A 17,458-nucleotide genomic window follows, 5' to 3' on the forward strand; every position below is an offset into this window, starting at 1 on the left:
AATAGTATAAGTATAGTCTGAAATCAAAACCATTACAATACAACGCTCAAATCTATTATGATAATATCAATGACGAATGGCAATAACAATTACAAATTCAAAAAAGTAAATGAAAAAGTAGTTAACAACCTAATAGTATCCTTGAGTTTCTGGATCTACTACAACTACCTAAACTCCATAACGATCTGTATTTGTATTGACACCTGTTACAATTAATATCTGAAAAGTATGATTATTATGATAATAATAACATATCATTGTTCCACAAAATTTTCAAAATTTTAGTGATACCAGGTGAAAAAGTCAAAAGATAACTCAATTCTAAAAATACTAATTAAACTGGAATTTTAATGCAACTTCTTAAACTTGGCAATGTAAATCTTCAACATTATTATAATCGAAAATACTCACGCAAAAATCTATCAGTATGTCACAGCCAACAATTCATGTAAAATGTTACTAAAATCGTTAAACTTTCTTCAGTACCATTACAAAATACTTCAAAAGAAAGTTATTCTTAAGCGATTAACCATAATCGAACTTTGTTTAAAATAGATGAACTACATTATTCGTGCCGTTAAAAATATTACAAGGTTATCACTACGAAAACTTACCTCATTGACTCCAAGCAGGCTGCTAACATACAGAACACTGGATAAAAACCTACCTTTCGACAAAACGAGAGAGATGTACGGCTGTGATAGCCCAAAATATTCAGATATTTCCCAATGGATATATTCTAAATTAATTAAGGGTAAGAGAAAGAAAACCTGAAGAATTGACTGTGCCCATACTGTACAGTGTTACAAATCAGCGTAACTCTTGGGGATCCAGTTGCTGCAGAAAGTCTTTAAAATATGGGAGAGCCCCTTAAGAAACCATTTCCTTTCGTAGAAATGACCTGTCAAAGTGTTCTTTATGTATATGCCGCCCGGTGATTCCAAATAAAGGTTGCCATGCAATGTTACGTAGGTATGCTTTGAAATGTGGTTTAGATGTGCTTTGCTTCCTTGCATACATAAAGTTGAGGGGCACAAAGGCTTAGAATTAAGGGAATAAACGAATTGCATTTGTCAATCTCAATACCAGTACATACGATTGAACTGAAGACATCGCACATGTGTTTACAATGCCCTTTTAAGGGCATATTTGACATCATGTCATTCTACCGAAGAACCTTGGCAATTCACATGTGTAAACTTCATTTTTCATCCGTTCGATCTGCCGCTTTGTTTAACAGTGACCCCATCAGGGATATATCCCCCTTTCGATAAAATGTCATCATTTATACATTTTCGTCATTTATATATTACCCTTATTCGAAAACTATTGTCTAATAAACACTACTTCGTTTACAAGTATAATTTTCATTTTCAAAACGAGCATAGAGTGTTGCACTACCAAAATAAATGCGGCTTTGTGTTGTAATCACGATCTGTAATTTGACAAGGCCTAAATTTACAGTCTATATTTATTCTACCTGTGATTTACTTTTTATCAAGAAATCTGAGGAACTGTGACGTCTTGTCTGTTTTAATTTCTTGTACAGGTTGCATACACATGTTCAGGAGCCCTAGTATCTGGTGAGAGAGAGGTGTATGTGGAATCACTCGTTTCCGTCGCATTTTCATCTCCATAGATGTGCGTTTGTGAACGTTGATTATATATTTCTGGAGGCTTTACATATGTACCAGGTATTTCCTCGAGATTTGTTGCATCAGCGCCCTCATTTTTCATGACTGTGATATTCGAATCAACAATGTTAACATTGCCCTTTTCGCTAACGTGTCGACTTTTGAAGACGTCCTGTAAGTCACTTAATCTGAACGTAAGATTAGATTTTTGTTCTTGACAGTTATCTTCTGCACTCGTGCGGTTCCTTTTAACAGCTGTCATCAAAATTATTATTATCACACCAACACCTAAAATAAGTCCGCCAAAGAATGTTCCGGTTGCTATGACTACAGTGGTTTTGGGTTTTGAAATAGAATTTGCGTTTGAGTTCGGTATTGTAGAGTTGTGGTCGACAGCCGTCGTACTGTATTGGGTGGAAGATGTCACTTTCTGAACGATACGCAAATGTGTAATGCAAGCAGCATTGCCTTGTAAGTTTACAGCTATGCATGCATATAATCCGGAATGTTTCATCTGAGATGCCACGATAACAATTGTACCTTGGTTTTTTAGCTCCAGATCGCCGAATTTAACAGTTGTATTGCTGTTGCTAGCTTTGTTTACAATATCTCCATTCGGTGTTATCCAAGAAACATTTGGTTCAGGCACACCTGTTGCATCACAGGTCAATTCCACGGTATTACCTTCTTCAGCGTGTACCCATCTTACGAGTTCGGAGAATTCAGGAGACGTGCATGTTATTTTCTCTTCGGAAATATCCATGAAATCCAGTCCGACATAGGCCTGTGGTGTTTGACACGTCAACCCGTATATGTTAATATTGATATTTTCTCTGTTATCCTCGAACCACTGCTTTAGTCCAAGGAGGTGACAATCACATGCCCATGGATTGTCATGCAGATAAAGATCGATGTATGATCCGGTTTTCATATCATCGAAGATTCCTAATGGTAATGTTGATATATTGTTGTTTTGCAAATACAGATATCGTAAACTGGACAAACCACTGAAGATGTCAAATGACAACGCTGTAATTTTATTGTTATCTAGGTAAAGCTTTGTTAAGTGAGACAAGCGAATGAACTGATTAGATGCTAATGACGTCAAAGCATTGGATTCAAGTCGCAACTTTGTCAAGTTTCCGATTTCATGAAACAGTGTGACAGGTAGCCTTGTAAGTTTGTTCTGTCCAAGATAAAGGTTTTTGAGATTGGTCAATCCCCGAAATGCTGCAGAAGATGCATTTTCGATGCAGTTATTTTGCAGGGTTAGACTGCGTAGCTTCGGTAACCTTTCGAATACTCCATCTTGCAATGCAGTGATACAATTATTATCCAGCGCCAAGATTGAAAGCTTTGGTAAGTGAACAAATTTCGCAATTGCAGTGATATTATTATTGTACATTCGTAGACTTATCAACAAATTTAAGCCAGTGAAGATTCCTGGTGGTAATGATGATATCTTGTTGTTGTACAAATACAGATGTTGTAACCCTGACAAACCACTGAAGATGTTAGGTGACAATGTTGTGATTTCAGTGTTATAGAGGTGAATAGAGTACAACACGTTTAAGCCAAAAAAGATTCCCGATGGTAGTGCTGTCATTTCATTGTTCTGTAATCGTAGCTGTCTTAACGAATTTAAGCCAGAGAAGATTCCTGGTGGTAATGTTGATATCTTGTTGTTGTACAAATACAGATACTTTAAACTGGACAAACCATTGAAGGCGTCAGATGACAGTGTCGTGATGTTATTATATTGAAGGTATAATTGCTCTAGACTGATCAGTCCATTGAATGCTCCGTACGATATGACTGAAATGGCGTTATTGTTGAGATATAAGTCCTTCAGCTGTGTCAGGGAACTGAATGTCTCTGTGGGAAGTGACGTCAAGCTATTGTGAGCAAGGTCAAGTGTGACTGTTTCAGCTGGAATTTCTTTGGGTATCACTGTCAAGGATCTGGAGTTGCAGTCGAAGTAGTTATCTGACCGGCAGCTGCATACTGATGGACAGCTTATTGCTCCATTGATGATAAGAAATAATTTGAATAGCGCCACCAATATAGCTTTGCATCCTACCATAGTTGCATCTAAGGACCTGCCTTGTTTAATGGTTTCTCTGTTGAAGAAAATACGCAAATGTGAAGTATAGCCGACAGAGTTGTTAGTGTAAAAAGGAAATTATACAATTAAAGTTGTTGTTGTTGTTGTTGTTTGACTCACTTAAATGTATACAAAGGCATTCAAACGCAATAAAGTTCAAAGTCATCTTACACATAAATTTGAAGTAAAAACACGATTTCAATTAAAAAGGTACACAATTTAATCACAGGGGCAGTTAATATTAGGGAGTCTTTAGTTATCATGAGGGGGTGGGCTGGAGCAATCTTGGGGAGTTTACAAACTTAGCCTGGAGGATTGTCACATTTTACGTTGCTAAGTTTATAATGAATAAAAAGTGTGTATGACTTGTGTAAGGAACTTGACAGAAATCACAGGGGAACGCCAAAGTTTTTTGAGATTTGGTCACATTTTATCGCTAAAGCTGTGTTTTGAAGGGTCATGAAATTTCAGGTATACCTTGTGGGAAGGGTCAACACTTTTTGCACAACTATTTTAGACAAATTTTTGACCAATATAGCGCTTTGTCCAAAATCATCCTATCACAATACATTCGAGTCGATTATGCAAATTATTTCAATTTTCCTGATAAAACAAGCTATATCAGTATTATATATGTCCGGTAATTCGTGTTGATATACTTTGCTTGAATTGGGAGGTAAAGAGTGCATTTGTGTATAAGAAATGTGATTGTTTGGATTTCATCGAAAATGTCGTAAATGATATGTATAGTCAATGAGAAAACTCAGAACACAAAACTAGCAATATTGATATATGTACTTGATTAGAATGAGGTGGTTACAAGTGCATATGAGTACGAGAAATTTTGTTTTTGAATTTCACCGAAAATGCGAATCCACATTACAAGAGACTCTTTGAGAAAACTCTGAACAATATTTTCCCAATATAAAACTGGCAATATGTTTGCATTTAAACACGAACTTCCCTATAAAAGCCGGTTGTCGTAAATCTATGCAAATGTAAAAAAGCCACGCAACTTATCGGATGTGCCGTGTTTGGTCGCAGAATCCCATAATTTTGTCATGTTTCAGGCGTACATTGTGATTGAATCTTGCATATGATGTCTGTGAATATATAGTGACCAAACTTGAGTCGAAAACAAACTGAAAAAATGTTCCCATTTCTGTCGGAGATCGCATATGTTTCAAAATGTGTTTCCTGTACGGCCATTTGACCCATATTTGCATATGTCACGAAAGTGCCCATCATAATTATTCAATTTATCATACGGTCAAAGCGAAATTATCCCAGCAAGCGGACAGAGATATCAGCCTAAGAGGTTCCGACCAAGTTACCCTTCTTTCCGTACGCACAGGGTGTTTTCTAAATCGTTACAAAGTATGTAAATTACTTACGCCATTTCAGCGGAAGTATGCGAAAGCTATACCCATGCAAACTTCAACCACGGTTACTCTATACCCCAGGGGTAGAGTCACTGTGCTTCAACGGATCAAAGAAACTGGGGCAGTGATCGTATCGTCGATTGAGTCTTCGGTACTGCCCGAGAAAACCCTATAAGAATATGTCTATTTTAGAGCCGTGCTGCCTTTCGTTTTACCAAAAGTGAACGGTATTGTGTCTATGTGTGTATACATCAGAACACTGGCAATCGATACATCTTGAAATTCCTCGCAACGTAACAGACATTTTGTTTGTTTGTTTTCATCGATCACATTCACAGCCAGTCGATTTGTGCCAAATATTACAAATATTACAACTTGAAGCGATTGCCAATCCGTAAAGTGCAATAGACATCTCATTTTTCCTTTATCATTGTGTCGAAAGGTTATCTAGTAGCTCTGATATTTTGTAACCAGATAAGTAAGGCCAAAACAGCAAAAATAGACACCTTAAGTTTGAGAGTGTAGACTATTCTTGACCACGGGGCCTGGAAGACTCGAGGCTTCTTGTGTCAAAGCGAGGTGAAAACGAATTATCGAAGTTCGAATTTGCCCTCCACTTCTCTAATGATTATAGTTTCAGTATACATGAATGACACAATGTTAGTTCTACTTTTTGTCGCATAATATCTGTACTCGTTACGTACATATCACAATAGGTGTAAAATCCGTAATGTCACCCTCAATGACGTTACCCCGCAGCCGCTATACTCGCCGTCACTTACATGCCGTCGGGTCATCTAGGCAAAGTCTGCCAACTCGGGACAGGCTGTTGGACGCTACAGCACTGTCTATGTTGTCTATGTTGCCAAATAGAAAGCGAAATGTTGTCTATATTTCATCCAAGTTAGCAACTTAACTAGATATAAATATACTGTCATCATCATGTAGTATTATAAAAAGCTCTACAGTATTTCCACTTGGTAGTCGCACTGACATGTAGGCAGACGCGACGAGGGAGGGCGAGGGATTTATGGTTCTCTCAGCCAAGGAATATGATCGTGTTTAGCGGAGACCCCGATTTTGATAATCAGACATGTGATAATTAAATGTTCCAAATCCCCCTAGTGTGTAGCAGTCAGCGTTTACCCCCTGATAAACCATCGTTTACATGGGATTTCAAAACTCCCGCCCGGTGTTTGCAAATATCTGTATCAATAGTGCCCCTTTTGTTCGCCCACGGTCCTGATTCATGAAATTTGGCAGTGGTGTCCTGCTAAGTTTGTATCAGTTAGATGATGAACTATTGTCAATGTGGCTTGAAGTAAGTAAGGCCAGCGTAAATACATTCTTTGTTTTGCGTCCGCGTGCTCGTAGATTTTTGGAGATTTTTGGAAACAAACACAAAGATTCCTTTTGAAATGTCGCCATTGGTGACGCTATTTTGTCGCAAATCAAGTCGCGGCTTTTAACTTTGCGCCCAAACTCTCCTCCGCGGTAGTCGGATTTCACTCATGAAGCATTCGGTGATGTAAAACAACACCCTCTATACACATTTACCCCAATTACACCAGATATGAGACAACAGTACCAGTTTATCCAGCCTCTGTGCAGAGCATGGAGAGACAGTTGACACATTGAACGAACAAGAATGAAATCTAAAACTGATAAGAAAAAAGCAAACGTGGACGGATGACTGTTTATTTTAATCCATTTGTCATCAAAATGCATACAGCGATCATATTATGACACACTATGACAGCTTACCTGCGTACCTTTAAGAATTTACTTACTGTGGCCTAATTGATCTCTGTACGAGGAAATGGAAACGATGCATCAACATTACAACTTTAGTTTGATCAAAACTATATAGTGTCTAAATTTCGATAAGAGCTTGAATAACTAAAGGTACTTTCTAATGACATAGACTAGTAAAGATATTGGGTAATTTATTGATGACACTTGAGTCACTTTTTAATTTTATAGTGTAATTAATATGAAATCTTTACTTGTTTTTCTGAATCAACACATTTTATGTGTTTAAGCATCGAAAAAGCACTGGTATACAATTTGGGCGACAAGTACCCGTATTTTTTTTCAACATCAAATGACAATGACAACATTCTGTCTAGATCCTTGGTTGTTGTTTTGGTGAAGGTGCCAATGACGGTACTGTAGTTGTTTTACCGCTGCATATATACAGTGAATGTGCTAATGCCGGTACTGTTGCCGGTACGGCATTGTTGTGGTGCTGCAGGTTATGGAGGTGTTTATTGTTGTGTTGCTCAAAATATTGAAAAGTTGTTGCAAAAAAATGACGTTCTGGACTTGAAATACGCATTCAAAAGAAAGACCGTACCTACCAAGATAATCATGTCAAAGGGAAATACTACATCATTCCATTTTACAAAATAAAAGTTTCTTTTTATTAATGGATTACTCGTCTTACTCATAAACCGATAAGCTACCTGATAGTTTAATTAGTAATGAAATGTCTTGTGAACGTTTTCATTGTGGTCAAACTTTACAATCATAACTAACTTCACTCAGCCTTTCTTTTCTTACTTTACATATTTTAAAATCTAACATAACGTTGGTCGACAACAGGAACTCCATAAGCGAAACTGTAGTGCTGTAGTGACGGAGAGCCCAGTCGTGACCGATTCTTTGAGCCTACTTGTGAAGCTTTTTGGCCAATTGTTGTTCAAGACTTTGTGTTTGTTTGGCTGACGAGTTTTAGGTGTTGTTTGTTTGTTTTTGTTGGAGTTACAATTTAGTATCGATTATACCTTTGGAAATACAAAATATAGCGAACGTTGGCGCTCATACCTAGATTTAGAAGTAACAACTTCGGCAATTCACAAGTACCATAAAGTTATACAACTGCAGTCATTCAGGATGGACAATCGCGTATACATTATGTTTACCTTTTTAGGTCGCACACAAGTTTTGAAGATAACATTTCAGATAAAAAGAACCAGCTCATTTGAGTGTTTGCATAGAACACACAAGCGGAGTGCTAAAGTACTTATCAAGTTGATCGTAGAGACCAAAGTTAATTAGGGTAGCACTCTGGCTAAACAAACCACAGTACAACGTATGTATGTACTAAAGCAAATCTGTTTTTATGGACACAAAAGGATAAAAAGTGGAATTGAGTTTCACTTAGACGTCTATCTCTGTCAAAGACAAGCTTTAATTCATAGAAAATGCATGTCTTTCAACATTTGCACTACACAAACCTTGAAACTGAAGTAGAGACACTAAGAAATACAAAACTAAAAGTAAATAAATACAAAACTAAAAGTAAATCATTCAATGAACTAACTTAATAATGCTGTTGCGGTTCGAAACATGGAGTTATCAATTATTATTAATTATTATAAGTGAAAGACGACTTTTATGTACCGTTGTACCGTTTCCTAATGGACTAGTTCATTACCCTCCAAAAATGCTTTCGCGAAAAATTGCAACCCACCCCAAAAATCACCAACTCTCTCCCCTGTAATTTCTGTCTAGTCCCCTAGGAGTAACAATCGCTGGTTATAGAGGTAGAAGCAAGCTTGACCTCTATGTCTATAGCAAAGCGATGCAAAGGTTGTGACAGATTTCCAAATACTTGACACTTTCATGATATGAACACCAACTCACACACTTCCAACTAGTGTACATGCCTGTACTGCAAAACAAATATATTGAGTATCGTATACCAGCAACGTTAAGATTAGAATGACAAACAAAAATTGACGACAACATGTCAGGTAAACGTTGGGATCGACTTAAACTAGCATATCGGGAACAAACTTGAGGTGTTTCTGCCTTTGACAACAACTTGGAACACTGAACTAAGGCAATTTAACAAACGAGAGTACAAATTTGACGCATTCATTCTAACCTTTGTCAAATAAGCCTATTATGACACCAAGGGGGAAAATTCGCAGAGACAGTTTCTGTTCCATATGACCTAAACATATTATTTTTCGCCTACCTTTCCCTGGTGGCAAAATTTAAATAACAAAAAACTGCTGGGTGGGTAGACAACAGTTAAGTTGTTTTCTAATCAGTTCTTCGTAATGCAAAGATTTGCAAAGCCATGATATCCATAGATTTCAAATCAGTCATAGTGGTAAAAGTGACGACTTTAACAAAACTGTTTCAATAGCTATCTAAAACATCCATTTTCGTGCATCGGATGATGTCATTGACTCTACAAATACTCGGTGCGCAGTTATTTGGAACCGATTCAAAGGTCAGCAAGGGTCAAGAATCACGTGAATGAAATCGGATTCGTGATTTGAGCGTAGAAGTTAGGATGCAGCCTTTAGTTTAATCAGGTCAAACATATTAACAGGAGCAATGCCATAGAGTACAAGTCTAGCCGCAGTATCCTGTGCAGTTTTGTTGGGTTAATGACGTAAGCAATGTTGGCATAGCAAATTAGTACACAATCGAATATACCTTATAATTTGAAAACGTCCCACCAACGAAGTTTGATCAAACATTTCAATGTACAAATGTAGATGACAAAAGGCAGAAAAGGCCCTGAATACTTTCATGGCACAGCTTAAAGAAGGTATTAGATAGACTTTTAATTGACATGGACATTTGACTCAATTCTTTCACCAAAAAATTGTATTTGACTGCGCAATAAAACCGACGTTACAGCATTTCGGGTAAGCAACACGCTCTTGTGAGTCTTGTACTGAATAAATATCAACTGACTACAAGATGCAAAAGTTAGGATCGACATTAAAACTATGTGTTACATATTAGGGAAAAAAACTTGGGGAAAAACCTGAAGCAGTTTCTTTCTGACTCGACCTGGACACAACTGACAAGAACACTTGCAATGACGTTTACAAAGTTGGTTCGTTCATTCTTACCTTGGTCGAGAATCGCCTGCTGTGATGCCAAGGTTGAGATTTTACCAATTTGTTTTCTTTTTATACAGAACACAAAGTGTCGAAAATTATTTTTCACCTACCCTTTCCTGGTAGCAAATTTAAATAACAAAAATATAAGCTTAAAGCCCTGTCACTTGGCACCGTTTCAAAGATCAGCCCGGGTCAAGAATCACGTAAATCAAAGTAGCCAGTGTGTTGTTATGGTCAGGCAAGAATCACAGTATGACCTAGGTGCGCTGAGAAAGTAAATGGGTGTCAATGAACTGTCGCTGACGAGGTATCTGTTGCAAGACACACCATTACAACATTACATATTGCAGTAACGTGTAAATTTAAAACTTTGCTACATGTTTGCAACTTCAATGAAAGTGTTATGATCAACAAAATGAACAATATTCACAACAGATTAATTCTAAAGGTCATTAAGTATACAAATACGTAATTAGCTAATACTAAATTTCTTTGACTGCTGTCATATTGTATCATCACTTTATATAGCAAATGTAATTGCCTTCAGTAAAGTCCTTCAAGCTATATATGCAAAATTGTGAAAGCTCATAAGATATGCTGACATTAAAATGCGAAATAATCTTTACGGCCCTGATACGGGTTTTGCGGACCGAGGTTGTACGGCGGAAGGGCCCGAGCGTGCGAGGGCCCGTACGCCGTACGACCGAGGTCCGCAAAACCCGTATCTTGGTCGTAAAGGTTTTATCATATACCTTATGGAACGGTTGTGATATGTTTCAGTATTTATCAATACAATTTTGATGAAGTTATGGGCGTAAATTCAAAAAAAAACATGAGCCTCGCAACTTTGCGGATTAATATGTGCGATGTTGTCATTTGTTCTGTTGTGGAACGCGTCACGAGCTTGTTCTATGCGAACGCCAATGTCACTATAGAATGAGCACAGATGAGTAGTTGATCCTGCTCGTTAAAATACACTTTCTCAGCAAAACATTGAGAGGAGACTATCAAGCACTTGTTTTAAACCAATTTTGATTAGAATAAGATTCGAACTGTCTACAATTTGCTTCAAAACTACGAGCGAAGCGCATAGAAACGGGTTCAAATCTCGCGCTGACATGCTTTCGAATGGAATGTACGTGGATAGCAACGCGCGTAGCAACGACAACGAAAAAGTTCGAAAAAGCGCGCACACTACCTTATTTGGGCAAAGTGTGCCTGGGCGTGATACGGCAACTTATTACACACCTTTAAAGGTATACAGTCACCTGTAATCTAAATATGCCCTTATATGGTCAAAGGGGCATTCCTTGGTATTCAAAATGCCCATGTGAGGGCGTTGTTTTTAAAAAGCGGCCACCCGCTTAAAATCTGTGATTGGTTAGATTTTCTCTTTCCATGGTAACTGTGGCAAAATAGGAACAGGTGACAGTATACCTTTAAGAGCGCCTTTTCCCATAGGCTTACATGGGTACGTGAATCTAGGTATATGATAAGGCCAAACAAAAAAATATGTGCTGTTCCGATTACATGGTTTTCAAAAATAGGGTAGGTAGGTAGGGAAATTTTTTTTTCCATTTTTTTTTTATTTCTCAATGTGCATTTTGTACGCGTTCAAACAAACTACCAGTGAACAATTTCCTCATGAAACGCACTCAAATTGAATACCAATATATTAAAATAAAATATTCATCAGTAGAACTGATTTGTGTGGTTTATTAGACTGCCAAGGAAATTGATATGGCTGAATAACAATTCTTTGACAGGAAAGTGAACTGTTTATCCACAGGTAAATCCTCAGCTTTTTGCAGTCACTCGCAAGAAAAACGCACATACTTTACGTTGAAGTTGTTTGTAGCCTCGCCAACCTGTATATTTGTCTGCTGTACTTCCAATCACGGCCCAGCAGCATCACTGGCACATTCAACTCGAATAGAGTACATTTTACATTCAGAAAAACCTGGATGGTGTTCCTCCAACATTTCTTCGAATGTTCGGTTCTGTTTAACAGAAGACAAAATCGACCTTTCTTCGCCATGATCGAATTTGCGAAACAAAATTGAGTACACGTTATGTCCATCGCGAGTCACCATTTTGTTTGAGACAAGGCCTGCTATAAGTAGGGATACCAGGCCCTTTTTGTTCTTGGTTAAACTTACTTGAATTGTATGTTTTCTTGAAGATCTTGTCTCAGGATTCAAAAAACTGTTTGAATGATGGTTCTATCTTGTCCACTTCCAGGGTTATGATTTTTTTAGAATTAAAATATGCTGGATTTTTTGACAAATGGTCAAAAAATTTCAACATATGGCTAAGAGTCATTTTGTGGGTATCCCTATGAAAAAATATAGTTGTATAATAACATTAATTCTCTAACTAATCTGCTTTAAAATACTTTTTGTGCAATATATTGTAAGAGTAAGGTATAAGGAGCTTTTGCTTTCTTTACACAGAGACTTGAAAATGCCAAAAATTTTGTGAGACAGAGTTGAAAATTGGACGGCACCGTGTATACCGGTACTACCAGTCAGAAAGCTATTTTTCGCCATTTTCAAACTACTGTAACTTTCAGAGTTTTTAAGCTAGTTCTGTCAAATTTTGGACAGTTAAACTTGAGTAATAACAAAAAAGAATAAATATATTTTAGATATGTAAAATTTCTTAAATGTTACATTTGAGAAATTCTGATATTCAAAAAACCAAAAATCATAGGAATATGAATAAAATAAGTCTTTGTTCAACTGATCAACTCACAGTACAGAATAATCCCCCTGGAGCTGTCCTTTTTTACACAAGAATATTACTCCCCCTAAAAAGCTGTCAGCATGTTGTACTCAGTTTTCCTTTAGAATTGAAATCTAGAGTCAGGGTTATGATTTTTTCCTTTCCTTTCCTTTTCGTAGATTTTTCATTCTCTCTTCATTTGCCCGTCTTTCAACTTGTCTTGTTTATCAATTCCCAATTCCCGCACTACCCCTGTCTGTCATTTTCCCCAGTTTACGTTAATGCTGTTTAAAAATAAAGGTTGTTTACATTTATTATAATAATAACCATGGCATGCTGACTTTATTCCCATACATCATCAAAAGAGTATTCATTTCTGTTGTCAAATATCATTTTGTAAATTTTGTGTAACATCAACAGATGGAAAATGAACACAGTTTAATGTTCGCAAAACTACCAGGGTTAACGTTTGAAAACAGCTGATTGTAGTGTTGGCAGTTAGGGGCTGTTCAACGAAGCACGTACGTACGGCAAAATTCACGGTAAATTCCGAACGCACAGATTTTGAAACTACTCAGAACTGACCTTAACACACAGTTTTTGGTGTACGGGTTTATAGTTTAATGACAGAATGACTATAAAAAGTAAAATTGACCAAAAGTTTGCTCGATTCACTATCACAAAACACTTCCGGGTTTTCACTTGGCCTGCATAATATGGCCGCGCTGTGCATGGCACGGTTCGGAAATGACAACAAGAATGTAAATGAAAGATTACATCAAAAAGCGGCCATGAAAATGCTTCAAACTTTCCACAAATTTAATATAACAGTTGCTGTTTGGTATACTAACTCCGATCACTGAAAATTGTCCCTGCATTTTAGCGAAAACCTACCTACAAAACGCCGTTTAGGCACTGAACAACATGCTGTAACGAGCCATTCCATTCTAACATAGGAAGTAGTGGCCTGAGAAATGTGCGTGCCGCGCACAGTACGGCACGCTGTATGGCAAAAAATAATGCTTGATTTTGAGCGCTAAAATTACACTATATTTTTTTCTTTATTTTCAAAAAAAATCCCATGGTAGAACGAGCAGTTGAATTGGAATTTTTTTATCGAAAATTTTATTGAATTAGGCCTAATACTTTTTGAGATACAGCAGTTTGAAAACCGGGAACCGTTCAGTGTGCAACAACTGTCAGTGTCATGTCGCAAGTACAGTTTGCATGAGCGTGTGGCATCACTTCTATAAGAATGACGTATTAGTTCTCGCGTGATTCGCGCGATTTGTCATAGTTCTCGCGTGATTTCATGCGTTTCACGTTTTTTTCATATCGTTATTTTTACTACCGGTTTACGAGGCTCTAAAAAGTCTAGGGTCGGGGGGTTAAAATTGGGGTAGGTCGGGTAATCGGAACAGCACAATTTTTTTTTTTGGGGGGGGGGGGGCCTAATATGAGGTTATTACGAAAATACCGCAAAGGATGCACGAGGACATTGGCGCTGCGTATCGCCCGACGCGAAGCGGAGGGCGATGCGCAGCGCCAATGTCCGAGTGCATCCTTTGCGGTATTTTCGTAATAACCTTATTATTATACATCTTACATTCCTGATCGGGGCATCAAAATGTCGGAGTAGTGACCGTTTTCGTGCAATGTCAACAATTTTTCTTCCGATTTTATCGCGCCAGTGTGGAACGCTACCTCGGACGCGCTTCTGCAAGTTTTAGAGTGTGTGCACTGCACACATACGTACGTACAGAGCGCGCGCGAGACTTGTTCTGGCACTCGTCCAAGGGGTCCCTTGAAACCGTTCTACAGTGAACGCGCAGATACAGCCGCAGGGAATGGGGCGCCTTGAAACCGTGCCGTACGGAACGGGCGCGAGTTCCGTACGGCTTTTTTAGCGCACGCTAAATTCTATTGTTCTCGATGGTAGATGTATAATAATGACTTTTAATACTATTTTAACCAGGTATAATCATCATTGTACATAGCATATTTTGCCAACTTTTATCATGTAAATCCCAGTATATATCCCTAACTAGTAAAGTTCATTAAATGTGCAAATTAGAAATTGACTCAAATGATATCATTAAATATGCAAATTAGGAACTTGCTCAAGTAAAAATGTTTAATGACTTTCAATAATGTTGTATCATGGTATCTTTAATGTACCCAGCAAGTTTTATCGACTTTATGTATCGTAGTCTCATTCTCAGTATGAATTCATTTGTGTCTAGTAAGAGATTGATTCTGTTTTGACCTTTTGATGTTGGAATTAATTTCAAGCCTTTGCAAAGAGCGTTCGTTTCTATAATTGTTAGATTTGTGTGAAGAAAGATTCTTAGTAATTCTATGCTTTTTGTTGGTCACTGTGTTTCGTTTATGTTTGTTGTGTTGTAATATTGTGTTTGAGATTGTTTGTTTCTCATTTTGTGCAGTTATTTTTGCTTTTTTAGTTTTATTACGCCTTCTTTCACAAAAAAATTGTATTCGTCTGCGCAATAAAACCGACGTTGCAGCATTTCGGGTAAGCAAACACGCTCTTGTGAGTCTTGTAATGAATAAAATCCACATTTTCTGAATCAATGGATGATTTTTTGAAAGCAGCTGCAGCAAATGCTTATTTAGTTTGTTGCGTCATTTTTGGTTTATTTGTTTTTAACTCAAAAGTAAAGTTTGCATCTTTTCAAGATATGACAGAAAGATTCCGTTGATTTAGTGAACTCTGACGTCAAACTGCAACAGTGACGGGATCCCCGGAAGCCTGTTCATGACTAATCGTTAAGTCGCCTTGTCAAGCTGGTATTCAACAGTTACTACAAAACCGTTCATCGAGATTTTTACACTTTTTAGTTTTAACCTGTTCTGTTTCGGTTTTGTTTCGACTTTTCAGTTTGATTACACTCAGTGTTCTCCCCAGAGCTATTATAGAGTGGTGGCCGCCACTCTATAATTTTTGGTAAACAATAGAAACTCATTACCATAACAATTACATTTATTGTTATGCAAATTAGCCGCCACTCTATCAAAAATCCTGGGGAGATCACTGACACTGCATAACAAAATGACACATCTCAATTTTATTAGGTAAGAAAATTCCTCTATGCATTTAACGTGGATGGTAGCCTATGTAACAGTCATGTGACTCTAAGTCCATTGCCGCAATTTTACTTAATTGCTTAATGTTTAAACCGAATTGAAGGTAGGTTCCGTTGCCCAAAGACTCAGCGTGCCCTTTCTGTTTATAAGGCACATTGGCAGATGGCTAATCGCTTACTCGTATATAGTTAAAATCAAAGCTCCATGCAATCCTGTGGAAGACTACAATGGGACAGACAACTAACAAGGCTGCATACCAATATTATCACACGTTAAGATAGCTACAAATGGCGACAACTAGATTAGAATGACAGAAATATCAACTGACTACAAGATGCAAAAGTTAGGATCGACATTAAAACTATGAGTTACATATTAGGGAAAAAACTTGGGGAAAAATCTGAAGCAGTTTCATTCTGACTCGACCTGGACACAACTGACAAGAACACTTGCAATGACGTTTACAAAGTTGGTTGGTTCATTCTTACCTTGGTCGAGAATCGCCTGCTGTGATGCCAAGGTTGAGATTTTACCAATTTGTTTTCTTTTTATACCGAACACAAAGTGTCGAAGATTATTTTTCACCTACCCTTTCCTGGTGCAAATTTAAATAACAAAGTCTGCTAGGTAGAGTGGTCATAGTGTTGAGTTATTTATAGAACACTCATTCGCAATGCAGAGACTTGCATAGCCATGATATAATAAGTTTTACCAAACATTTTCTAATGTCAACAATAATGACTTTCGATACCACAACATATTTTTGCAATAACAAAACGAAATCACATTTTCGGAGACAATCACTTTTGAATGTTGATTCTACAAAAATATAAGCTTAAAGCCCTGTCACTTGGCACCGTTTCAAAGATCAGCCCGGGTCAAGAATCACGTAAATCAAAGTGGCCAGTGTGTTGTTATGGTCAGGCAAGAATCACAGTATGACCTAGGTGCGCTGAGAAAGTAAATGGGGAAATCTTGGTGTCAATGAACTGTCGCTGACGAGGTATCTGTTGTCTCTGAATTGTGTAACATTCATTTGGATGGCTATTGCGCCTTTTTCGTTAGTGGACAACAAATAAGAAGGAAGGGGAGACAATCAGGTGGTATCGCAGTATTCATTAAAACAATTTTTGCAAAGTTTGTTCGGAGACTAGAATGCACTAAAGACTTCGTTTTGTGGCTGAACTTTGAGTTTCCAAATCAGAACAATTTATTGATCGGAGCTGTGTATATACCACCTGATGGATCGCATTATTCTAGTGGTGACATGTTCGCCGAGATCGAAAGTGATATAGTCAATCTGTCGCAAAGATTTTGTTATGGTAATTTTATGTTAATTGGCGACTTTAACGCTCGAACTGCAGAACTAAATGACTACATTAACGATGACACGGGTAATCACATACCTGTTGGTGAATATTACAGTGTGGACACAGATGTGGGTACACATCATAACTGTGACAAAGAAGTAAACGAATATGGAAATCTTTTGCTGAATTTGTGTAAATCGGTCTCCTTGCGTATTGTAAATGGTCGCACAACTTCTGATAAAGAGGGGCATTTTACATGTATAACTGCAAAGGGTGCGAGTGTTGTTGATTATGTTCTTGTTTCGCATAATATGATTGGTTCGATCTC

The 17,458-nt window shown here is 37.5% G+C and overlaps 1 protein-coding gene across 1 annotated transcript in view; it reads right to left on the reverse strand.

Annotated features, from left to right (window-relative positions):
* Window positions 1-10,104, reverse strand: part of LOC139134195 (protein slit-like) — a 28,015-nt gene extending 17,911 nt beyond the window's left edge. Inside the window, exons 1-2 of the mRNA XM_070701108.1 lie at window positions 10,001-10,104; window positions 1,536-3,754 (exon numbers count right to left, since the gene is read on the reverse strand). Of these exons, the coding sequence (XP_070557209.1) occupies window positions 1,536-3,717 (2,182 nt within the window). The 5' untranslated portion in view covers window positions 3,718-3,754; window positions 10,001-10,104. The remainder of the gene's footprint in view (window positions 1-1,535; window positions 3,755-10,000) is intronic.
* Between the last annotated feature and the right edge of the window lie 7,354 nt (window positions 10,105-17,458).

Source organism: Ptychodera flava, chromosome 6, assembly GCF_041260155.1.
Source record: "Ptychodera flava strain L36383 chromosome 6, AS_Pfla_20210202, whole genome shotgun sequence".
Lineage (NCBI taxonomy): Eukaryota > Metazoa > Hemichordata > Enteropneusta > Ptychoderidae > Ptychodera > Ptychodera flava.